Here is a 26,369-nt window from a genome sequence, read left to right as displayed (position 1 = left end):
TAAGGTAAATGTACAAGAGGCTCCTTTCCATTTGGTTGGAAGATGAAAGCATGCAGGTAACAGTACAGTCATCAGCCAACCATATTTTAAGACCAATCTCATCAAATAAGGCCCCAATTTGATTGGGATTGTCCAATTACTTGGTGAACTAATATAATATAAACATAATGGGCGAGATTCAAATGTTTGAAAAGTCAGTTGGGAGTCTTTTTTTTCCTATCTAATGGACAGGAAAAAACAGACACCCAACCGACTTTTCAAACATTTGAATCTCCCCCATAATGTCTGAGGAAATCAACACATAAGTATCCAGCTTAAGTATAAAAGTCATCTTATCATTGTTAGGAGCCGCTGCAGGCTGCGTAGTGGCTCACCACCTTGTTCAGGGTCCCAGCCATCACTAGGAGACCGGGATGTTGGAGCACGGCCACTGGGTATGCTGGTCCTGGCCACTGCTAGGAAACAGGGATGCCGGCATACAGAAAGCAGCGGCAGCACAGCAAGTGTTCCCAGCTGGTTCTAATTAGCTGGGACACTCAGTACTGCTCTCCTACTTGCAACTCTACAACCGCAGAATATTATTTAGTCATGGGGCCTGTCTCTGTTAAGGTATACTTATTGGTTGCTATGTGTTATAAAAGGCAGGCAGGGCTTAGCTTCCTTGTCAGTTATAGCTTCATGCCTTAGTGTTTAGTTTGCTGATCCTGGTGCCTAGTGAAAACGCTGTGCTGCTGCAGTCCTGGTTTCTCTTTGCCCTTCCGGTTTGGTCTACAGTCTCCTGCCCTCTGCATCTCCTGTTCTGTCCAGCACTGTATCCGAGTCCTGCCAGTAATTCTGCTGTTGCATCGCCTGTTATCTGCGAAACACTACATCTCCAGTCCAGCTTCATTTATACTGTATTTGTACTACATCTACTTCAGCCTGCTTCCTGCAGCCATCTGGTTATATGTGTAAGCCCTTACTACCCTGAGTTGCGTCATGATGGCATCTCAGTATTGGTGGGAGCGGCTCTGTATGGGAAAAGAACGGCTGTTATAAGACCTCTGTGGCGTGTTTCTAAGGGTCTTATGCAGTGTATTATAACAATCATATAGCACTAATGTAAAAGCAGTAGAATATAAAATAAAATACATTGTTTTCTATTTGTTCAATTGTAATTATAAAATATAAAAATAACTTGAAAAATAAATCTTAAAATGAATGTAAAAAAATAAATATTTTATTTTTAAATTAAGTTCCCTTTTCAATAAGTTAAGTACTCGATACATGATTGTTATTATTTTCTTTTACCTTACTTGGTGAGGAATTTTTAGGGAGATTAGATGCTAAATTCATAAATGTACATACCTATTGCATTGCTTTTTGATGTGCTGGGTACATTTATTATAATACATTGATTATGGTGTTTTTATAGTGATTATGTTTTTAACATCAGAATTTGTTTTAGTAAATGACTACAAAACATGCATGTAACTATTATTAACTACAATGCCAAATTAGTGTTGGAGAATAAGTGGTAATAGGTTGTATTTGTTGCATTCATCTTGTCCTCTGCTTAGTTCGTGGTTGACTTTTCAGACCTGTGGTAAGAACAAAAGAAGCATTATTATTGAGCTATAGACCATTGGATAGATTTATTTGTTGCAATCTTAAATCCAATGCAGGTAGAAATGCATTTTTGCTTCATTTAGGTTTAATCTTTTAGCCCCACTGAGCACATCAGAATTAATAGTATTTTGTTCTTATTTTCTATGGGGTGTCACACACATACAGGTTTGTTTGCATTGTATTACTGTTCTTAGAATGCAGCTGCTACTTATTTTTTAAAGCATTTCACTCATTTTCAAGATACCATTTATAGCTTTTCAGAATGTATCATGAGGCACGTACAGTACATGACCTGACAGTGTAATTAATAAATAATAATGTCACAGGGAGCAGGGCCGCCATCAGGGTGTACTGGAGGCACAGCTGTCCCGGGCCCAGCCTCTCTGACAGAGAAGGAAGGGCTCTGACCGTTCATGGCGTCTCCTATGAGGCGGTGGCCATTTTGGGAGGGATGTTTACATTAGCATGCAAGCGCGAACTGAGGCAGGACCCGATGGGGAAATCCCCTGACAATGAGCAGAGCCCCTGACAATGAGTAGAACCCCTGACACTGGTAGCATTATTATGGGGGCATAATATGGTGTGAGAGGCATTACTGTGTGGGGCATAATATGGTGACAGGGACACAATTTTGGTGGCATAATATGGTGTAAGGGGAATTACTGTGTGGACTAAATATGGTGCAAGGGGCATAATATGGTGTTGGTCCGTATGTACATAGCAATTTTTATATATATATATATATATATATATATGTATATATATATATATGTTTGTTATTACCCAGTTTTGTTATATCATTGTTATTTCCAATTGTAAAGCGCAACAGAATTTGCTGCGCTATATTAGAAACTGTTAATAAATAATATTTATATTTGTTTTGGGATTTTTCCCCTGACGGAGCATGTAAATTAGACATAGAATTGCTTCATATTGCTCCCCCCTCCCCACGGACACTGGGTAGGATGAAGGAAAACCACCCAGACTTCAGGCGACCTGAAAGCTGTGGAGTCCCCCGAGGTTCCAGGAGAGTCGGTAAGTATGATACAAACTAACAGTGCCCAGCTGAACCATACCATTTTGGCCAATGGTGGCTTACTTGCTATACATTTTGCGGTGGCTGTAATAATTACAGTATATTGGGTGTTGACTATTATAGTACATACGTTACTATCTAGTAGTAATTATATTTGTACATAATGAACAATGACAGTTGGAGAGAAACTACACAAAAATAATTACTAGAGTACTAGATAATAGGATTATATACACTGAAGGGGTTTAATGTACAGTATGCCTGACACTGAGAGGGCAGCTATACAGTATACTGGACAATAGTGTATTCTAGTCAATGGGGACCATATTGACTGGATGTATACTGGTGAATGGGGGCTGTAGTCTACTTTCATTACTTACTTTTATAAAAATGGTGTATGGTGTTGGGCATGCATGTGTTGAGGCCTAATACACAATTTGCACCAGGATCCATGGACTATGGACCCTATTCAGTAAGATCGCATGCTGTGGATTGCAGTCTAACAGCTTCTCCAATGAAAAAGATGGCGGCGGTGCGGCAGCATACGCCATTCTTTGTATGCAGGGGGGCATCAGCTATTTCCGGGTCAGTGATGCAATCTAATGGCGTATGCAGCTGTATCGCTGCCTTATTTTTCATTGGAGCAGCTGCGTGTGATGTCACGCAGCCAGCCCAAAAACGGTCTGGCTACGCCAATGTTGGCCAGACCAATCTCCCACAATGTGGCCCCACCAACGGCTGCTGCTGACAATCAAAATGAGATTGCATCCTCCAGGGATGCGATCTTATTTTGACTCCCGCGCACGTGCATTCGCAGTGCTGCACATGCACAGAGGGACAATAATGGGCCAATCTGCGTTTTCGTAGAATTGCGATCCTAACTGAACAAGGGTCTATGACACTAACTTCCAGTATGGCTTGAAGCTAGCCATCACAGACGCAAACAAGAACCAGACAGACCTAATCTGTATCTGCAATATAGTATAGACACCGTGTAGATGGTATTATAATTTCAGTATTCAGCACCATGCACCACTTTATTTTATTTTTCATTTGCATAGTTATTATTTGCAAGCTATAATGCAAATCACTGTGGAATGAATTGGTGATTTCTACCATAGAGGGCAGCATTTACTCAGCTAAGATGTTCTCATGCTCATGTGAATGTGTCTTGTATTCTGTGCATCATGTCAGACTTATCATTTTACTACATGACACTGTTAATCTTTTCTCGTGGACTTTCTACAATAGTTCACTAAAGGTGTTTTTCACATTTAGAGCAGTCATATCCAAGCTGACTGTGTATTATTGTTCAATTTAGCATTGCATGATGTTTGAATGGCATTGGTTGTATTTTGATAAATATTCTGTAAACATACAGATGGTTTATTGCAGCCCATACATATTCTGCCAACACTGGGGTCAAAGAATTGGGGAAATCCAATATGAACATGAGCTTCCAGTTCTACTTTCCATAAAAAATTAAAAAATAAATCAAAACAAAATACAAATGTGAAAAAATGTAAATAATGTTGGAGAAATGGGCTTTATCACTTTAGTAAACAGAACAGTATACGCAGTGCTACTCATGTAATCTATTACAATCCAGCTACTAGGTTACGTAAAGTTACAACAAGAGCTAACTTCAGAAGAAAGTATCCCATGTGTATGAAGGTAACTATGGATCTGATTCAGAGGTGCATGCAATGACTTGCGCTGCTGCAATCGTGTTCTCAGTATAAATGCAAAAATATGCAAATCACTCTGATTACGTTTTGTATATAGAGAACCCCACTGCTGGCATCTCACATCTTCCACTTATGTACAAAAGCAGAGACATTGTTCTAACATCAGTTGCACATGAGATCTCTGGGTAAGTCTTTGCTGCCTCAGAACTAGGATCTCCCGTAAGACGCCATGCTCTCGCAGTACAACATATAAAAACACGCCAAGAAAATGGAACTGACATGCCTGCACTTCCTGTTAACTCCACCAAGGGATGGCTACCTGTCAATTACCTTGCTAATAAATCCTCTCTGCAACCACTGTTGCAAGACCATTGTGGTTCATGCGCAGTGCGACTCTGATGCTTACGCAGTTTCAAAGCTCGCTCCACTGCGTCTGACATCAACAATGCGTGCACCTTGGAATCAGCAAGATAAGATGCACAGTTATTGTCATTTACATGCTATGCAACATAATTTTGTATCATCTTAGAGCTATACTTCACATTTAGAGCCTCATTTATCAATGAGTATTAGCGATTTAAAACTTGTTGCATATGATAATGGTGCTCCAGCCAATGAGCTTCCAATTGTCATGCGTATGAAAAATGTCAGGAGCTGATTGGCTGGAGCACCATTTATCATATGCAACAAGTTCTAAATAGCTAAAACTTGATGATAAATTGGCCCCATAATTTCTTACCTATTTCTTCACTTTCGTCATAATCGACTTCATTAGTTTGGAGGAGGAACTGAGACATTTTTCTGCTCCATTCTTTAGGTGAACACTGCAGAAAAAACATAATATTGTTTATACTTTATACATTTCTGAAGATATATTTCTGAGGAATATTGCCAATATCCTAGTTATGCTTTCTTTGGCCTCATTTGTACAGAATACATGTCCACAGCATGGACTAATTAGGCAAGTCAATTAAAATATCTAAGGATGAAAAAAGCAGTGTAAGTAATGACAAACTAGTTTTTTTTTTTTTTTTTGTAAATGTAATGTGGTATTTAATGCCCTAATTAGAAAATCCTATAGATGTGTATCAATGACACTGTTGTTTTAGGGACTCATTGTTAATAAAGTATTCATTTAGATTATAACAATTGCTGGAAAATGAATAATAACCACTGTATTGCTACATTATTACTATAAAGAAGTGGGGTGAACCATGATGTGCATTTTCAAGACTTTCACCTCCTGTGTATGGTTAGCCAAAGCCACAACATTGCAGCCCACACAGCAACTTGTCACTTACACAACTTCCATTTTCTCGCACTTGGCACTTGGTGGAAATACTACAATCTTTTTCACCTGTTTCATCTCAACCGAACTGACACCACGTCCCATGCACAGGCAGCGTCTCCTCCCCAGTGGGGACATGCCTAAAAATAAGAGGGCTCTTGTCAGAATTATATTCAGGGGGTAAATCTGTGAGACTCCTTAAAGTCTCCCACCCAGTACAAAGTGGTCAGCTTTTAGACCACATCAATGAATTCAGTCCCCTGCACAGTTTCATCCTGCCCTTTCTATACTTACCTCCCGGCGGGTGCTCTTGCTAGGGTCTCTACCATCTCCCTAGCAGTCGGAGCAGATAGATGGGTGATGCGCATGTACAGACCCTAGCAAATTATTGTGTGTGTGTGTGTGTAGACAGAGAGATATAGATATATATTGTATATGAAACAAGTCCGCTATAATATAACACACCCTCAGCGTATACTTGCCCACTCTAGAGCTATTGTAATGAACCAGTTACTTTAACAAATTATGATAAATGAGAAATAGGATCATACAGATGTAGCCATCCACATCTTACTGTGATGTGGCATGTTGCATAACGGCATGCTGCATGGCGTGCCAGGCTGCGATAGTGTTGCAGCCGTGTTGCAGTAAGCTGCATTGCAGTAAAGATGAGCATGGCTACATCACTATGTTAGCGAATAGTAACAGAGGAATGTTTGCAATAATTGCAACATATTGAAGGTACAGTACAAGGGTATATGATCCTTTCCCAGATTTTCCCTGGAAGGTATTTCTATCTCTTGAAGAAAAACTAAGACTACAGGCAAGTCTGCCTGTATTTTTAAAGTGGCAATCATTTAAAAAGGCAAAAACAATCTGGTTTTGCCTTTTATATCCGTGCCACTTTAAAAATACGGGCAGACTCACCGGAATTTCTGCACAGCATGCAGTTTGCATGCTATCACAGAAGCCCCAGTGTTTGCTAGATCAATAACTTTCTAGCATCATATAAACCACATTATTCTACTATTTTAACTTTATATTTTGGTACAAAAAAATAAAATAAAAAATAAATATCTATCTATCTTTTTACATTATATATATATATATATATATATATATTGTCACGAACAACGGCACTCGGTGGTCTTAACTAATAAATCACTCCAACAACATGAAGAATGCTCTGTAACGTTTCGGGCCTTTATTTACTCGTCTTCAGGCATTACATGCACATGTACTTATGTGTATGTACTGCTTTAAGATGGCTCAATAAAGGCCCAAAACGTTGCAGAGCATTCGTCATGTTGTTGGAGTGATTTATTAGTTAAGACCACAGAGTGCCGTCATTCGTGGCTATGCAATACTTCTGTGCATCTGGCACTGTGGCATTGACTTAATGGAGGAGAGTGCCTATATATATATATAGTTATTTTTGTTATTTTTGTAACTGACACTGCGCTTGTATCACTTTTAACCCCTTTCACTTTAAGAGGATTGTTAGAGGGTTTTTTTTATGAATCAACAATGCTGAAATAATTTAAAAATAATACAGGTTGAGTATTCCATATCCAAATATTCCGAAATACGGAATTTTTTGAGTGAGAGTGAGATAGTGAAATCTTTGTTTTCTGATGGCTCAATGTACACAAACTTTGTTTAATACACAAAGTTATTAAAAATATTGTATTAAATGGCATTCAGGCTGTGTGTGTATAAGGTGTATATGAACCATAAATGAATTGTGTGAATGTACACACACTTTGTTTAATACACAAAGTTATTAAAAATATTGGCTAAATTGACCTTCAGGCTGTGTGTATGAGGTGTATATGTAACATAAATGCATTCTGTGCTTAGATTTAGGTCCCATCACCATGATCTCTCATTATGTTATGCAATTATTCCAAAATACGGAAAAATCTGATATCCAAAATACTGCTGGTCCCAAGCATTTTGGATAAGGGATACTCAACCTGTATTTGTGCCTCTGTATCAGAATTCTGTTTCTCAAATTTCTAAGAGGCTGTATATTATTTTGTTTTGGATTTAATGTGTTTTTTTTTTGCACTACTTAATATGCTCTTTAAAAAATTGGTATCTAAAGTTTTCTTCTTTAAATTGCCCCAGCAATAACATTCGATCACATCATCATATACATGTATCAGCTACCTTGTATATTATATCACTTACCTTGCACATAGGACTGAAGGAAGAGCAGGGAACAGAAGACAATGATGACTGTTCTGTCCATTATAGGGAATAGATGTTGTCCGAACCGTGAAACAGGATGGCCTCACAACTGCACAAGACAGATTTCTAAAATGTTATAAACCAGCTCTGGGAGCAGATATTATTTATATCCCCAGAGCCCTCCTACTTCATTCATAAATAACCCAGGGGAAAAACCCATAGCATGTCTTCTGTATTGGGGATTTCTCATATTGTCCAGTTCTCATTTTCTAGAAAGTGTCTGTATTATAATAAAAGGAATTACCTCAGAGACAGATAATATTCACTAGAAAATAAATTGTTAAACATGTAGGTTATAGAAAAAGATTTAAACTTTTTGAAAGTATTTAAAACACATAAAAACTAGATGTAGTACTGAACAAATATAAAAATTGTAAAATTAAAATAAAATTGATACATTCCATGTAAAATTTACATCATTTCATTTCAGTGTATGTATGTGTCATTATTTTATATAAAGTTCATTCTTAAAATTTTGGGAGATGGCGGAAGGGATATTCTTAGTGACTTTGCATTAACTGTGAAAATACCAAATTGCACAAACATATAAATATCTATCTAACTATAATATATACAGTGGGGATCGAAAGTTTGGGCACCCCAGGCAAAAATTAATTTTAATGTGCAAAAAGAAGCCAAGGAAAGATGGAAAAATCTCCAAAAGGCATCAAATTACAGATTAGACATGTCAAAAAAACTTTGATTTTATTTCCATCATTTACACTTTCAAAAGAACAGAAAACAAAAAATGGCGTCTGCAAAAGAACAGAAAACAAAAAATGGCATCTGCAAAAGTTTGGGCACCCTGCAGAGTTAATACCTTGTACTGCCCCCTTTGGACAGCTGAGACCTGGCAGTGTCATGGATTGTTCTCAATCATCATCTGGAAAGACCAGGTGATGTCAATCTCAAAGGTTTTAAAAGCCCAGACTCATCTGACCTTGCTCCAACAATCAGCACCATGGGTTCCTCTAAGCAATTGTGTAGAACACTGAAACTGAGAATAGTTGACGCTCACAAAGCAGGAGAAGGCTATAAGAAGATAGCAAAGCGTTTCATTCTTTAGAAATATATATTTTCTTGCTTATTACACCAACCGTATCCCCCGTATCCCAATCACTATTCACTCAATCTTATATGTCAGCCAAGCTGGCACACAGAGCATACACTAGATCATCTGCAATCACAGGCTAAGTGGCAAAGTAATTTTCATATATGCAAATTATTTAGCATCTTATTCATTATGTCTATAAAAAGGACCACATGTCCTCAAATAAAACAGGCCCCACTGGTGCGCCGGCCCACCGGGAATCTTCCCTGTGAACCCTATGGGCAATCCGCCTCTGGATACAGATATCCTTCTGCAAGTGGTTTTTGGCCACAATTAAGCTGAGCCTTGACTCTACTGGTCACACTGCCAATAGATCCGACAGACAAGCCTGGATCGGTGCTTGAAAAAACTGACAGATTTTAACCAAAGAAGTCTTGTGACTAAGGAGCTCAGTTTGTGGATGCTTCGATGGCCTTCTGCAAGGAGTAGAGTATTTCACTTCACATTTAGACTGCAGAAGCATGGTGAAAAACTGCATACATGCAGTAAGTGTTATGCGTGTTGTTGCCACTGGGATGGTTTAAAGTAGGAGGGGGCCTGTGTGCAGTGTCCATGCAGGCTTCCTCTCTCTCTCTCGCCAGCACATGTCCCGAGTAGCATTTGGCATCACACTTAAGTCTATTGCACATGTGCAGAACTTTGGGAAAATGGCACCCGTGCCATTTTCCTGGTGATATCTCTACTACACCTGCACAGTGTTTTTTTTAGAAAATGGTAACTGCACCATTTTCCTGGGGATAATAGTGGTGATTACAGAACAGGTTTTGGGTACTGGTTATGGATGCAGCGTGTGCTATGTGGAGGACTCCCTTATATCCATGAGCCCTTGTGCACCACAAACCCCACACCCATTATAGATATGCCCATGTTCCTACAGCCATAGTAAAGCACGTTTCTGGTTCTTTTTCTAGCCATCACAATCAAGCATAGACCAGTTGGCATTTTACAGTCTCACTTGCCAGAAGCTACTGTACTCATATTTTGGATGGTTTTGGCGCTGGTATGCCAAGTGGTTTCTCAAAATTATGCATAGTAGTTTGGATGGATTGTATAATTTTCATTGACATGTGTAAGCAGTTCCTGTAACATGGTGGTTTCACAGCAGTTTACTTTAGTAAATTGATGGATCGTTAAACCTCTTGAAGAACCACCAAAACCAAAACTGATGCTTAGTAAATTTCGTCCCTTGAGTGTATTATCCTAAGAGGATAATACACTAAGTGGCCAAATTATTATTACCACCTGGTTAGTACTTTGAGGGCCACCTTTTGCCCTTAATTCAGCTTAAATTCTTCTAAAATTTTGCTAACTGTCAATATGTTTTGGGGGGAATATTAGTCCAAATATGATATACTGCACCTTCCAGTTCCTTAAGGTTTGATGGTAGCAAATCCATTTTTTGGATCCTCCCTTTGACCTCATCCCACAAATGTTCAGTAACATTGAGTTTGAGATTGAGGATGCCACTGCAGCACAGGAAACTATTTGTTATGCACCTCAAACCATATACAATATGAACACTATGACATGGACAATGCAAGAAGGATCCATGCTTTTGTGCTGTTGTCTCCAAATCCTCACCCTACCATCCTCATGGTGTATTTAAAAATGTGATTCGTCAAACCACATAACCTGTTTCCAATCATTTACTGTCCAACTCCAGTGTTCCTGAGCACTAGAGGTGTTTCATCATGTTCACAGCAGATAGCAATGGCATACGGGCAGCCTTCTGCTTCTGTTGCACATTTGATGTAATGTGCAATACCATGCCTTGTAAGCAGGGTCAGACTGGCCAACAGGGGTATGAGGGAAAACCCCAGTGGGCCCTACTACCTGCCCCCCCCCCCCCCCCCACACACACCTCCTCCTCTAGGGAAGAGGTTACAGACTGTGCACTTGAAGTATACAGTATGCATATGTTCCATTATAATGCATAGGACTATGGTGTATTTTCTATCATGCACTGCTGTTATTAATCTGCTACATTATCATGCATACACTAGCAATATTGACTGTACAGTATATATATATCAAGGGCCCCAGCCCATGCAGTCTCTAATGGTTATGTAAACCAATGTGGTGGCTGGCCACACCCCTATGCATGGGCCCCTACCACTGCATTCCCCTGGTAGGCCCTTCATGCCCTAGTTCGACACTGCTTGTAAATGATTGCCACTTTAAAAAATTGTCAGATATCGTCGGGCATCCCACATCTCCGGTGATCTCGGACTCCATTACATCTTACTGACTATGTCTGTATTATCTGCGGAACAGCTACTTTGTGCAAAATCGCCTGGTGTGCATAATAATTTGGCCACTTAGTGCATACCCCTGTTTCTAATTTTCAGTTTATCTTGAGTTCATGTACCCTAATGTCCATTGAATGGACATGTATTTCCCATTAAGGACTGGGGCAGTTTGGGAAGCGGGGGTTATTTTGGGCAACAGGTAAACTTACATCTAATGTTCCTAAAGAAGTGTTGTTCTCACATGGCAATATACCAATTGTCATACTTTTTTTTTTTTTTTTTTTTTTAAATTTCTTTATTAAAGATTTTCAAGAAATAACAAAACAAAAAGAGTGGTTAGAGGTTCATAGTGTAGGTGATACAACCAAGTGCATTTGACATTAACAAATCATTCTAAGCAATGCTCATTCTCAGATAGTCAAGCAGTAGTGGTCTTGTATTCAGTATAGTTCAATATAGGAAATTAGACTAGGTCGGACCAATTATACCTAATCAAAATGATATTAAATCAGAATTAGGCTTAAAAAGTGTTATGGTTAAACATGCATCAGCAAAACCACCTACAAATTATAGTAGAAAATGACATACTTTGTTTTCTTTTCTTATTTTTTTTTTTTAAAATAAAGAAAGACTAAACTAGTTACAAGACAGACATTTCGGGGTTGTGAGATAAAGGTAGAAGGGATAGAAAGAGAGGAGAAGAAGAAAAAGAGAGACAACACTCTGACATTCTATACATACTGAAACCATGAAGGATCATACAGTATTGGGAGAAGTAGAATACACTTGTTCAAAAACAGTCATAATATGATTTTGTATGTGAGATTCTAGGGTAGTGATAAAAGGCATCCATTTCTGATAGAATTTATGAGCACCTGTTAGTGCTTCTAATCTGGCATACTTGCGTTCAAAATACAGAATTTGGAGTAGCTTCTGTTTCACTGTATTTAACTGGGGAGCCGTTTTTTTTGTCCAGTGGGCCAAAATACATTTTCTGGCCACTGTTATAATAGTAATAAGTAAAGGAAAAACAGGTTTCTCCAGTTTTTGTGCAATCCAAACAGAAAAGTTAAGCCCCATACATGCAAGCGGTTCAAAGGTTAACTTGGTGTGAAAAAGTGAATTGACATAAACCATTAACTTAGACCAGAAGCGTTTTAATTTATAGCAATTCCACATGCAGTGGGAGTAATCCGCTATCATGGTTCTACATTTCAAACAATATCCTTGTTCCTCAAGGACCATATGCCGTCTTTGGCTTGGTGTTATATAAGCCCTGTGAAGGGTTCGAATGTACACCTCTTGGAGGTAGCTGGACTGTAACGTTTTCAGAGAAAGAGTGTGTAGAGCCAATACATCACCAATTTGAGTAACAGATGGGATATCCGATGCCCATTTTTGTACCAAAACCTCCCATTGAGGGTGAGTATTATAACAGGCCTTCAAGAGAATTGTATACAAGTATTTAACCTTGTAGGGTTTATGTAGCAGAAATTCTAATAGGATATCGATATTGATAAGTTGTGAGGGAAGAATTGGAGTGGGGTAAGTATTAGTCCTGACTATTTTAATACTGTTTAAGTAATGTCTGATTTGAAAATACATAAATCTGTGGGAGTGGGGCAGTTCAAAGCGTTTAGCAAGCTCTGTAAATGAATATATATTTCCTCCGGGATCAAAAACCTTATGTGAAGTATCTAGACCTTTAGATTTCCAGTAATAAAAAAGCGAATTATTCAAAGATGGGGAAAAAGAGGGGTTACCCCACAAGGGGAGAAAACAAGAGATGCAAGGATTCCTATGACAAATTTTGTTTAAAGAAACCCAAGCAGCATATGTATCCCTAAACAAAATGTGCATTTTTATGTGGGTAGGAATCTTTGACAGTTTAGTTTGAATCAAAGCTCCAGGGGAGTATGGGTAAAAAATAGCTTGGTCCAAAGTAGAATCTGTATAGGTAGAATTGTTTAGAATCCAATCGTTGATATATCTAAAAAAGGTAGCTAAGGAATAGTTATTTAGATCTGGGCATCCCATTCCTCCATCTGCCCGGGGAGTGACAAGTTTAGTTTTTGCTATTCTAGGCCTTTTACCTTGCCATATAAACTTTAGAAACAAATTTTCCATTTTAGCAATATCTGATTTATGCAATGCCAACGGGATCATTTGCATACAATAATAAAGCTTCGGAAAGATTATTGACTGGATTATGGCAAGTCTGCCCAGCAAAGAGACTGGTAAGTCTTTCCACGATTCCAGTCTAGTGGTTATTTTAGATATTATGGGGGGAAAATTTAGGGAGTATAATTTAGTTAAGTCCGAAGGAATGTGTACCCCTAAGTAGGGAAAATGAGAGGAGGCTACTCTAAAAGGAATGTCAGCTTTATCAATAAAGTCTAGGGCGTCTGCTCCCAGCGGCATAATTTCCGATTTTGTTAAGTTGACTTTAAACCCCGACAGCGCTCCAAAGGAGTCGAGAAGGTGAAGTAGGGCAGGTAAAGATTGTGTAGGTTTAGAAAGGAAAATAAGCGTGTCATCAGCAAAGAGAGCTATCTTCAGTTCAAGAGAGTGTATAGTAATTCCATGTATCAGGGGGGAGCTACGTACTGCGACAGCTAGAGGTTCAACTGCTAGTGCAAAGAGAAGAGGGGATAACGGACATCCTTGGCGAGTACCTCTTTGAAGTAGGAAAGGGGAAGATAAAAGACCATTGCAAGATACCATTGATTTAGGGAAAGAGTATAAGGTGCGAATTATCTGAATAAAGTGAGGGGGAAAGCCAAAATTATATAATGTTTGAAAAAGATGGGGCCACAATACCAAATCAAAAGCTTTTTCTGCGTCTAATGTAATCACCATGTTGGAAGAGGAAATATCAGAGGTCAAGGTAGATTGTTGGATGACTGCTAAAAGTCTTCGGACGTTCACTACAGAATGTCTGCCGGTGATAAATCCTGTCTGGTCTGAGTTAATCAAGAGGGGCAATAAAGGTTTCAATCTCTCTGCCAAAATTTTTGTCAGTATTTTATAATCTACGTTTAGCAGAGAGATCGGCCTATATGAACCAGGGAGGCTAAGGTCTCGCCCAGGCTTGGGGATGACTTTTATAATAGCATCAGAAAAGTAAAGAGGAAGAGACTGTTGGTCTATTGCAAAGTTGAAAGTGTCCGCCAGCGGCCGGGCTATCTGTGGGGATAATATTTTATAAAATTCATTTGAAAATCCATCAGGGCCCGGCGCCGAGGCCAGTTTCAACTTTCCAATAGCCCAAGAGATCTCTTCAGGGGTAATGGGGTTCGTCAGGGTCGTCATAAATTTCTCTGGTACTTGTGGTAAAGTAAGGGAATTCCAGTAAGAAGAAGAAATAGAAGAGATAGAAGTTGAGGAGGAGGAGGGAGGTAAAGTGGGGATAGAGTCATGATCTTCTAAGGACTCCTCTGGAACCACCGCCGGGGCTGAGTACAAAGACTGATAGAAACCTTTCATAGTTTCAACTATTTGTGCTTCAGAGACAGTTTTGGAGCCGTCTGGACGTATCAAAGGGTGAACAACTGTGCGCGGTCTAGATCCTTGTAATAAGTTAGTTAGGAGCTTTCCCACTTTATTCCCAAACTTATAAAATTTTGAATGCACATTGAAAAGGTATTTGTCTCCTAAAGTTAGGAGAAATTCATTATAGGCTAATTTAGCTTCCAAGTAGGTAGTTTTATGTGCTGGTGAGGGGAGTGTCTTAAACATTTGGAACGCATTAGATAGTTTCTCTTGCAACTGCAAGTATTCTTGTTTATGGCGTTTTTTGGTATTTGCGGTAAAAGCTATCACTTCACCTCGAAGGACCGTCTTGGCGGTTTGCCAAAAGAGGGGGGGGTTAGTAGAGGAATGGGATGCATTTATTTCTGCGTAATTATTCCATGCAGTCAGAAGTTTTTGTTTTAGACCCTGGGATTGAAATAAGTGGGATGGAAATCTCCAACTCGGAGGGGTGGCTTTACTTTTTGTCAGAACTAGTTTCGCAGTGATCAATGAGTGATCTGATAAAAGGGGGGGTTCTATCTCCACCGAGGCAAGTGAAGGAAACAGGGATTCGGCAAGTAATATATAGTCTATTCTGGACCAAGTATTGTGAGTTAGTGATAAGCAAGTAAATTCTCTCTCCGTTGGATTGAGTGTCCTCCAGGAATCTATTAAGTTAAGATCTTTGCTAAGGTATGGGACACCCAATCTAGGGAGAGGAGTCTGCCGTTTGGAGGGAGGGGATCTGTCTAGATATTGAGAAGATATTAAGTTTAGATCTCCACATACTATCAGGGAGGAGGTGTCATATTTATGTAAATGTGTAAGGAGTTCCACAAAAAAGGATTTTTTATATTGAGTAGGAGCATACACATTACAAATAGAGAAGGAGGTACCTGTATGGGAAAGGGATATAGTCTGGTATCTACCAAGCGGGTCAGAAAAGGTTGACATAACCTGCAAGTTTAAAGCTTTTTTTGCTAAGACTGCTACCCCACATGACTTAGTATTAAAGGACGCTGAACCTAAGACAGACCAACCCATAATTTGTAACTTTTTCACTTCATCTGGCATCAAATGAGTTTCCTGTAAACATATAAGATCAACATTGCGTTTGTTAAGGTAGGTAAAGAGTTTTCGGCGCTTAGCAGGTGTATGAATCCCTCTAATATTAAGAGAGCCTATATTAAGAGACATTAAAGTGGTATTTGAATAATAATTGCAAAGGAAAGTCAGAGAGAGAAAAGTAAAGAGAGAGGAGGGAAAAAACACAGGGGAAAGGGGAGACGCAAGACATAAGGAACAAAACCATTCCTACAAAAAAACTAAGTGACCTCCAGAAAAATCCCTGGTACCCAAACCGGTACGATTCTAGATATCAGGGAGGGGTCTTTCAATAATAAAATTTCAAAACAATCAAGAACGGCAGAGCTCCGCTCTCCGAGCCGCTCAAACATATAATTTTCCAAACTCAGGTAAGTAGATCCACTAAGCGTGGGCTATCTTCTCATTATAACATTATTATGTTATATAAGTGTATATATGGGTATAAAACTTGTGATATCAGACAAGATTGCACACTCATCGTGTCTAAGATTGAGTGTACGGGGTATGTCTCGTTTCAAGGATTCAAAGTCAAATTCCCGGTAACAGATTAGCAAGTGGTTCACACAGCCATATCATCAGGTTCTACCGTGGGATCAGTTCCTATTTCATCCGACTCTTCCTTGAGATAAGCTGCAGCATCTGCTGCGTTAGAAAAATCAGCAAAGCCTGACGTTGTGAAAATTCTAAGCTTGGCTGGGTATAACATATGAAACTTGCGGTTTGTTTGTATCAGCGTAGTACAGACCGTTGAGAAGGATCGTCTCACTCTGGAAAGCTCTACAGAAAAATCCTGGAACAGTCTCAGGGTATGGGATTCCCAAACGAGGGGGTTGTGTTTTCTAGAAGCAGACCAAAGCACCTGTTTATGCAAGTAATTCAGTGTTTTAAAAATGACAACCCTCGGTTTATGTGCTGAAGCAGGTTTAACTTCTCCCATCCTGTGTACTCTTTCAATCACTATATCTGAGCATTCAGATTTTACATGTAGTAATTCAGGTAGTGTATGACGAACAAAAAATTCTAACTGCGCCCCTTTGATAGATTCAGGGAGCCCGGTGATACGCAGGTTGTTACGTCGTGACCTGTTTTCAATATTGTCAAGCTTATCAGCCATGCGTTTGTTATCTAATAGCAAGTCTTTGACTGACTTTTGTAGCGTGTGGATATCATCCATGTTCTGGCTTATGTGTGCCTCTGCCCCTGATATGCGGTCAGACAAGCGGGAAATCTGTGTAGTTATGTCTGCAACCGCCTTCTGTAATAACGGCGCCATAGTGGCTTGCATAGCCTTGGTAAGTTCATCATATGTGAGGGAAGCTGTGATATTACCTTCCGGCATACTTTTGATCCCTTCCGCGGCTGAGATAGCTTTCTTCGCCGCTGGCGTCCCCGGACCCTTGTCTGTGTCAGGCGCCATGTTATGGTCGCCACGACGCTTCTCCTGGCGCTGCTGCTGCATTACCGGAGGTTGCTTTGCGGGCGGTGGTGGGCTCATGAACTTGTCCATAGCTATACCCGATCTGTTAGGGGACCGGGAGCGGTGTCTAGCTGCGGCCGACAGGGTTAAGGCTGGGTATAGCAGCGTGGAGAGCGGAGCTGCAGGGAGAAGCTGTTCACTCTCCCATGCCGGAACCGGAAGTCCACCAATTGTCATACTTCTGTGATGTCATTTTTGTAGTTAAAGCAAAACCTTTATTTTATTATAATTTACTAATCAAGTAACTCCTTTAAGTAAATCCAACATCTTTGTCATTTTATGAAAATTCTGTTATTCTAAAGCATGTGTGACTGCATTGGGCAGGATGGAAAATACTGTTATGCAATGATTGTGTTATTGGCCATTTAAAAACTGCATGCAGCTCTCCGGTGATCCAGGCTTTGAGCATTGCTTGCAAATTAACAGATCTGTGGAAGAAAACCTTAGAAATAGTTCAAGATTAGTCCCATAGCCTGTATTTTGTAGATTTAGACAAATGACAGAATTGGTGTACTATATGTTTACATCTTAATTGAACAATATAAAAATACACCTGCAAAAACAGAAACTTTATTACTCCAGTTGCCTATTGAACTTAGTGATGTTCAATCCAATTGCCTGGCACTCACATACAATTTATTGCCACTTCTGTAGCCATAGGTTTCCTAAGGAACTAGCTACATATTCTTCTGCCTTATGTGGACAGAGTGGTATATTTATTATAGCCAGTGGTGCAAGTATGACACTATGAGCTGGTACAGCGTACCGTTAAGAAATTGGCAGCCGGTACACCATGCTACATGACCACATTGCAGCTGCTATAGTTATGAACTGCACCACCAAGCAAATTTATAGTACTCGGCAGCATGACATTTTATCCCATTTAACCAGGACTGCCAGGAGCACAACGCCAACACAGAATGAAGGGAGGGGGAGGCTGAGAGACACAGTCAGGAGAGGCTGAGAGACACAGAGTGAGGGGGCAGAGAGACACAGAGTTAGGGAAGGCAGACTGAGAGACAGGGTGAAGGGAGGCTGGCTAAGAGACAAAGTGAATGGGGTTCATGCTGAGAGAAGGGGGAGGCTGAGAGACACAGAGGGTATGGTTAGAGGCTGAGAGACACAAAGTGTGGGTGATGGTGAGAAACAAGGGGGGTGATGTTGTGTGGCTGAGAGATGCAGGGGGAAATGATGGTGTGGCTGTGATATCAGGTGGGAGATGATGATGTGGCTGAGAGATACAGGGGGATGATGGTGTGGCTGAGAGATGCAGGGGGAATGAAAATGTGGCTAAGAGAAGCAGGGGGGGAGATGATGGTGTGTCTGAGATACACAGCTGGGGGATGAGAGTGTGGCTGAGAGATGCAGGGGGAAATGAGGGTGTGGCTGTGAGATGCAGGTGACAGATGATAATGTGGCTAGGAGAAATGGGGGGATCAAGGTGCAGCTGAGAGACAAAGGGGGGAGCTGGTGGTGTGTCTGAGAGATGTGAGTCTGGGAGATGATGGTGTGGCTGAGAGAGCAAGGAGGGAGAAGGTGACACAGGTGGCACAAGTCTGGTTGAACTTCTGTTATATGATGATGACCCTGGACGGTAGATATTCCTACAGAAACAGACATGTGATCTCCTACATGAATAGTGAATACTGACTGCAAACACTGTCTGCACAGGCAAGTCACAGCAATAAGCATTCTTTTTTCGTTGGAATGAATTAATCTAAATCACTGGGACATAGGCTCCGATCAGATAGGATCCCAGCAACTACTAAGGAGTCAAGTCACTGCTAATGCAGTCCCTGTATTTCCTGTTTTGAACCGTATCAGATTTACTGCTGTTATGATTCTGTTCAGAATACACCTGGGGTCAGCTGACTAACTCTTCAGTATGCACCTGGTGTCAGCTGATCCATCTGTGTCTTCCTTTGTTTTCTGTTCCTTTGGCTCTTTGAGTACATGCTGCTCTGCAGGTGACAGGGTTTGTAATTAGAGTCAACACTCCCAGCCTGGCTCTTTTCATTGGTTAGTGTGGCTGTTATAAACCAGTCAGCGTAGATCTCCCACGCTGGTTATATTATAATTATTTTCTGCCAAGAATTACCTGGATTGCCTGGTTCTCTGAGTCCAAGCTCTAGTTCATACTGAAAGCACTGGCGTTTCTATAATGGGTGCAGTGTGTTCGGTGCACATGGGCCCCTGAGTCCAGAGGGGGCCCCAACCGCACACACTGCACCCATTTGTAAAATACTTACCCCTCCGAAGTCCAGCGCCGGCATCCGCAGCACTGCTAGAACACAGTGAAAATGGCTCAGCGGCCATTTCCACGGCATTCTGCGCATGCACAGTAGAGAGATCTCAGGGAAAATGGCCGCCGCGCCATTTTCTCAGAGATCTGTGCATGCGCAGTAGAGTCTGAGCCCTCTAGTGCTCAGACTCTACGGCGCCCCGGGCAAAGAGGGGGGGGGGGCAGACGAAGGAGGCTGAACACGGGCCTCCTCCTCTCTTAAAACGCCCCTGACTGAAAGTCTGGATTGCCGGTCAATGCCCTCCTGCTACTCCTGTCTCTGCCTGGTCATGTTTCCGGGACTACTTTAGTTAAGTATTGCGAACTTTACCTATGCCTTGTGGATTTTTCAACTACTCCCTTTATGCTGAGAACACTGTATTTATTTGGTTACTGTGGACTTAAACTATGCTCTGTGGATTCTCAAGTTATTGACTTTTGCAAGCTTTCATTTGACTTTTCTGCTTTATTTGCTTTTGCCATGTTATGAAGGATCACTACTTGGAAGTAGATTCTGCAGTTATTAAAGTCATCACAAACTTCATCATACCTGTGGAGGGTCATTATTCAGAGCGGGAGATATTGTCTTTACTTTTGAGCTGCATCCATAGTCTAATTCAGATCTGGGCACTAATTCCCCAGCTGCCATAGGAGGATTTACCACAAGGCAACCAAAGCAGCTGCTTAGGGCCTTGTTGGTCTTAGGGGGCCCGCTGACAAGGCTGTATAAAGGGCATTTCTGGCAGACCACAAGCTTCACCAAAATTCACCTGAGAGCTGAGCTGGCTGAATACTCCTGGCAGGCTGTCAGTACTTAGACAGCTGTTGGGGACCAGCTCCAGCGCATGCCTGTTTCCCCAGTCCTACAGTACTGTGCGTGTGACCAGTCATGACACACCTGTGTATGACGTCAGATGCTTAGCGAGAGGAGCCAGGATGTGCACAGAAAAAAACACGAGTTCATCCAGTGTACTTTATTACAGTATTTTTTACATTCTATATACTGTAACATCCACCACCTACTTCAAATTCCAATCAGGCATGAGTGGTGATGATGGGGGAAGGGGGGGATGATGTGGGGGGATGATGAGGGGGGTAGACAGTGTTATTTTAAGTACAGTAACATCTGCCTGCGACAGTCATGGCTTGGGAGGAGGCACATACTGACTGGTGATATATCAATATGCTAATGCTATAATACTGTATGTGGGTATGGGTATTATAAGGGGTGGGAGACCTCAGTGGCGTAACTACTGCCCCCACAGCCCTCGCGGTGGCTTGGGGGCGAGGGGCTGCGGGGGCGCCGCCACTGATTTAGCGCAGATTGACATGCGGACGAGCGTCCGCATGTCAATCTGCTGTTTACTCTCCCTCCTTCCCTCCGCTGCTGGAGGGACACGGATGGGCACAGCACGCGAACCGGCACTTCCTTTAACAGACCCGCCGGAGACCCAGGAGGGACACAGGAGAGGCGCGCGCTGTGCCCTCCATGTCCCTCCATCACAAAACAGCGGGGGAGCGTGGGGGGGGGGGGGGGGGGCACTGGGGGAGCATATGCAGCACAGGGGGAGGGGGACATATGTGGCACTGAGGGGGCATATGTGGCACTGGGTGGTATATGTGTACCTGGCACATGAGGGGGCTATATTTGGCACTGGGGGCATGTGAGTACCTGGCACTGTGGGGGAATATCTGGCACTGGGGGCATATGTGGCACTGGGGGGGTATATGTGTACCTGGCACATGGGGGGGGCTATATTTGGCACTGGGGGCATGTGAGTACCTGGCACTGTGGGGGAACATCTGGCACTGGGGGCATATGTGGCACTGGGAGCACAGCCCTAGCAACAAGCACTACCCCCTAGCAACGAGCATGACACCCAGTGCATGAAACCCCTGGCAACGAGCATGACACCCAGTGCATGAAACCCCTGGCAACGAGCATGACACCCTGAGCATGAAAACCCCTGGCACCGTGCATGGAACCAAGAGCATGAAACCCCTGGCAACGAGCAGGTAATTTAAAAGTAATTAGAAGCCTTACTGTAGGACTTAATGTGTAATGGGCATTACGGTGTTTGGCATAATGTATCACAGACATTGCAGTGTGTGTCATAATGTGTCACAGGCATTACGGTGTGTGGCATACTATATCACGGGCATTGTGATATATGGTATAATGTCTCAGGGTCATTGCAGTGTGTGGCATAATGTATTACGGACATTGCGGTGTGTGTCATAATGTGTCATGCATTACGGTGTGTTGTATACTATATCACGGGCATTGTGGTATGGGGTATAATGTCTCAGGGTCATTGCGGTGTGTGTCATAATGTGTCAGGCATTACGGTGTGTGGCATACTATATCACGGGCATTGTGGTATGTGGTATAATGTCTCAGGGGCATTGCAGTGTGGCATAATGTATAACGGGCATTGCGGTGTGTGGCATAGGGTATAACGGGCATTGCGGTATGTGTCACAGGCATTACGGTGTGTGGTATACTATATCACGGGCATTGTGATATGTGGTATAATGTCTCAGGGTCATTGCAGTGTGTGGCATAATGTATCACGGACATTGCGGTGTGTGTCATAATGTGTCATGCATTACGGTGTGTTGTATACTATATCACGGGCATTGTGGTATGTGGTATAATGTCTCAGGGTCATTGCGGTGTGTGTCATAATGTGTCAGGCATTACGGTGTGTGGCATACTATATCACGGGCATTGTGGTATGTGGTATAATGTCTCAGGGGCATTGCAGTGTGGCATAATGTATAACGGGCATTGCGGTGTGTGGCATAGGGTATAACGGGCATTGCGGTATGTGTCACAGGCATTACGGTGTGTGGTATACTATATCACTGGCATTGTGGTATGTGGTATAACGTCTCAGGGTCATTGCGGTGTGTGTCATAATGTGTCACAGACATTGTATGTGCTATAATGTATCAGGGGCATTGCAGTGTGTAGCATAATGTATAACGGGCATTGCGATTCCTGTCATAATGTCTCACAGGCATTACGGTGTTTGGCATAATGTTTCGGGGGCATTATGGTGTGTGCATATTGTGTCATGTGCATTATTGTTTGTGGCATAATGTCTAAGGGCCATTGCAGTATGTGGCATAATGTATACTGGGCATTACTATAAGGAGGAAAAATGACAAATAATGTAAGGGGCATGAATCAGGATTATTTTTCTTTCCTGTGGTGGCTAAAGTCTGGGTGTGCAGGTTGCAAAACTGGGGTATAAGGTAGTCTTTTCCTGCAATGCCACTCCCCTTTATGTGAAGCCACGCCCATTTCAACAAAACCACACACCCTTTTTGCGGGGCGCGCGTGTTTGTCCCTTTACTAGTGCCAATTATGGGGGATGGGGGATGGGGGGGGAAAATGTTTTTGCTTGGGGGAGAAAAAATTCTAGTTACGGCACTGGGAGACCTACTAGGCTGCTACAATCAGTATGGGGGGGGGGGGCGCGCACTATAATGAAGTCAACACTAATGTAAATGGGTGTAATAATAAGTATTATTAGGTATGGGTGCCTGCATTATATATCAGTGCCCCCTCCCCCACACACACACATACTGATTGCAGAACATTACCCGTCCCCTAGTAGCAGGACCCCCATCCCTTATAATATTTATTATTGCTCCCCTCAGTGACTGTTAGTGAACTGGCTACAGTGCAGTAGCGGATTTACCAGTAGGCATCCAAAGCAGCCGCAAGGGCCCGACGGGTCCCAGGGGGCTCGCCGACAGATCATGGAGTAGGGAGGGCATTTCTGATTTCTGCCAAAAATGTCTGAGCGCTGGTCTGGCTGAATACTCCCAGCAGTCTGTCAGTGACTAGATAGATGCCAGGTGTGATTTTAAGGGCAGCACGGATGGTGTAATGGTTAGCATGACTGCCTCACAGCACTCAGGTGTGGAGATTGTATATTTTCCCCATACTTGCATGGGTTTCCTCTGAGTACACCTGTTTCCTCCCACAATCCAAAAATATGCTTATATGTTAATTGGCTCCCAACAAAATTAACCCTAGCATGAATGTGTACACGTGGTAGGGAATATAGGCCCTCATTCCGAGTTGTTCGCTCGCAAGCTGCTTTTAGCAGCTTTGCACACGCTAAGCCGCCGCGTACTGGGAGTGAATCTTAGCTTCTCAAAATTGCGAACGAAAGATTCGCAATATTGCGAAAAGACTTCTCTGTGCAGTTTCTGAGTAGCTCGAGACTTACTCTTCCAGTGCGATCAGTTCAGTGCTTGTCGTTCCTGGTTTGACGTCACAAACACACCCAGCGTTCGCCCAGACACTCCTCCGTTTCTCCAGCCACTCCCGCGTTTTTCCCAGAAACGGCAGCGTTTTTTCAAACACTCCCATAAAACGGCCAGTTTCCGCCCAGAAACACCCACTTCCTGTCAATCACATTACGATCACCAGAACGAAGAAAAAACCTCGTAATGCCGTGAGTAAAATACCTAACTGCATTGCAAATTTACTTGGCGCAGTCGCACTGCGGACATTGCGCATGCGCATTAGCGACTAATCGCTCCGTTGCGAAAAAAAAATAACGAGCGATCAACTCGGAATGACCACCATAGATTGTAAGCTCCACTGAGGAAGGGACTGATGTGAATGGACAAATGTTCTTTGTAAAGCGCTGCGGAATATGTGTGCGCTATATAAATAACTGGTAATAAATAATAATCAATACACTAGACAACTACCATCCGCCTGCTATACTCGGCTGTGGGCATATTGGGGAGCATACACTGACTGGGGGGCAGCAGGACCCGTCTGCAACAGTATAATTGGTGGGGGGGCACAGAGTGTTTTTTGAGGAAGGGGGCCCCAAATCGGTGTCTTGCTTAGAGCCCCATGAGTTCTAAATCCGCCTCTGCCAGCTGCAGTCACCTGTGTTTTAGTTCTGTGCAGAATTATTGAACTCTCATTGTCTTTGGTACAGCTACACATTCATAGCCTGCATATCATAATTCTGCTTGTTCCCAGCTATTCTCCGTTCCAGAACCAGGACACTCAGCATCCAGTGATTATTTTGTTAACTACTCCCTTGCCAGATTGTCTTACCTGCAGTAATTACTCGAGCATTTAACCCTGTCTCAGAGCCGGATTAAGGCGCCGGGAGGCCTGGGGCACTAAAGAGCAGGGGGCCCCCATGGACTAAAATAAAGTGTGTGTGTGTGTGTATATATATATATATATATATATATATATATCCGTCCAATGTAGCATCCGGCACTCTATAGTGAGATTGTATAATGCTGTGGTGCCCTCCTCATGGAAAAGCACTTCCCATCAAAATAGCAAAGAGATAGGCGGCACTCAGCAGGCTGGAACAAACGTAGTTACTTTATTGGCAACAGACCGACATGTTTCGGAGAAAACCTCTCCGTCCTCAGGGCCAGACAAACATACAACATGTGCACAACTGACATTTAAAGCATGAAACCCACACCGTTAACAAACCTAACCATACTCACCTGCTCCACGGCGCACCCGCCCGCCAGCCGTCACGAGTCACTTCCGCGTCTCACAACCGCGACGTCACAGATGCGCCGCGTCGCAGGGGAGCTCCATGGAAACCGGAGCATAAACAACTCACGTCCCCGGTGCCCACTGTACAACATATACAAGAAATTACTGAACTGAATCAAATAATAACAATACACTAGAATTAAAAACCCTGAAACAGGGACTGGGAATAAATTCGTAAGTGACCCAGCTATAAATAAATTATATATCTAGACATTCTAAGGCTATCAATTACGAATAGGCCACTAGTCTCACCCGCCCCATAACTAGCAAAATGTCATGATTAAAGGACTAAACATAATTTCTTGGGGCTCATTGACATATAAGCAAAAAAATTGTAATTGATAGCCTGTGAGTGCCGCTCGTCTTCGTATCTGCTATACTGACCACAGCCGTGGTGGCGAGAGGGTAGAGAGGTACACATCTCTACAAGACGTGATCGAGTGTCAGCAAAATGTGCTATATATATATATATATATAAAGCAAATACAGATTGGTGATTTGGTGGGGATGTATGTGAAATATATATATATATATATATATATATAAAATGACAACTACTATTTGGTGATGTCAATTTAAGGCCCTTGGTAAAGTATCTTTGGATCATACACACACCCACACACATTTGGACCACACACAAACACAGAGTACTGTACACTGCAAAACACACACACACACACACACACACACACACACACACACACACACACACACACACACACTACATTAGTTACCCCTCATCTCCAACTCTGAAGTCGCTGCAGAATGCTGCCAAGACCACAGGAGCCAGACACAGAAGGAGAAGATGAATCCCGGTAAAGTTGGGGGCGTGGCCTAATCACGCCCGTTTGGCCACGCCCCCTTTACAACTGCAACTTGAAGGGGAAAAAACTCTACCTTGCAGCAGGCACTATCTGAGCCCGCCGGGTATAGGTGGCACAGGACGGGTCCACCAGGAGAGTCTTGCTATGGGGCCGCTGCATTCTGTGAGGCTACTACTTCCCTGCATGTGATGGTCTCCGATGGCAGCTATAGATCGGTGACCAAAGCGCTGGCAGCTCAGGTGTATGCTGAGGGGCCCTTAGCCGTTAACTTCACTTAAAAAAAATGCATTCAAACGGCCTGTAGAGGACAGCAGGGACGGGGGCCCCTAAGACAGGGGGGCCCAGGGTAATGTACCCCCTGGGCCCCC

At 42.3% G+C, this 26,369-nt stretch overlaps 1 protein-coding gene across 2 annotated transcripts; it reads right to left on the bottom strand.

Moving 5' to 3' along the window:
• Window positions 1-1,239: 1,239 nt before the first annotated feature.
• Window positions 1,240-25,997, bottom strand: LOC134952100 (C-X-C motif chemokine 11-6-like). 2 transcript variants are annotated; one of them, XM_063938663.1, is made up of 6 exons: window positions 25,912-25,997; window positions 25,123-25,258; window positions 7,814-7,922; window positions 5,634-5,760; window positions 5,072-5,156; window positions 1,240-1,580 (listed from the first exon to the last, which is right to left on the bottom strand). In XM_063938663.1, exons 3-5 carry the CDS (start codon window positions 7,872-7,874, stop codon window positions 5,072-5,074), a joined length of 273 nt encoding a protein of 90 aa, XP_063794733.1. In that variant the 5' UTR covers window positions 7,875-7,922; window positions 25,123-25,258; window positions 25,912-25,997; the 3' UTR covers window positions 1,240-1,580. The 2 variants fall into 2 exon arrangements, with proteins under 2 accessions (XP_063794733.1, XP_063794734.1); XM_063938664.1 differs by lacking the exon at window positions 25,123-25,258.
• Between the last annotated feature and the right edge of the window lie 372 nt (window positions 25,998-26,369).

The sequence above is a fragment of the Pseudophryne corroboree genome, chromosome 1 (genome assembly GCF_028390025.1).
Source record: "Pseudophryne corroboree isolate aPseCor3 chromosome 1, aPseCor3.hap2, whole genome shotgun sequence".
Classification (NCBI taxonomy): Eukaryota; Metazoa; Chordata; class Amphibia; order Anura; family Myobatrachidae; genus Pseudophryne; species Pseudophryne corroboree.
This window is presented reverse-complemented; position numbering and strand designations above follow the sequence as displayed.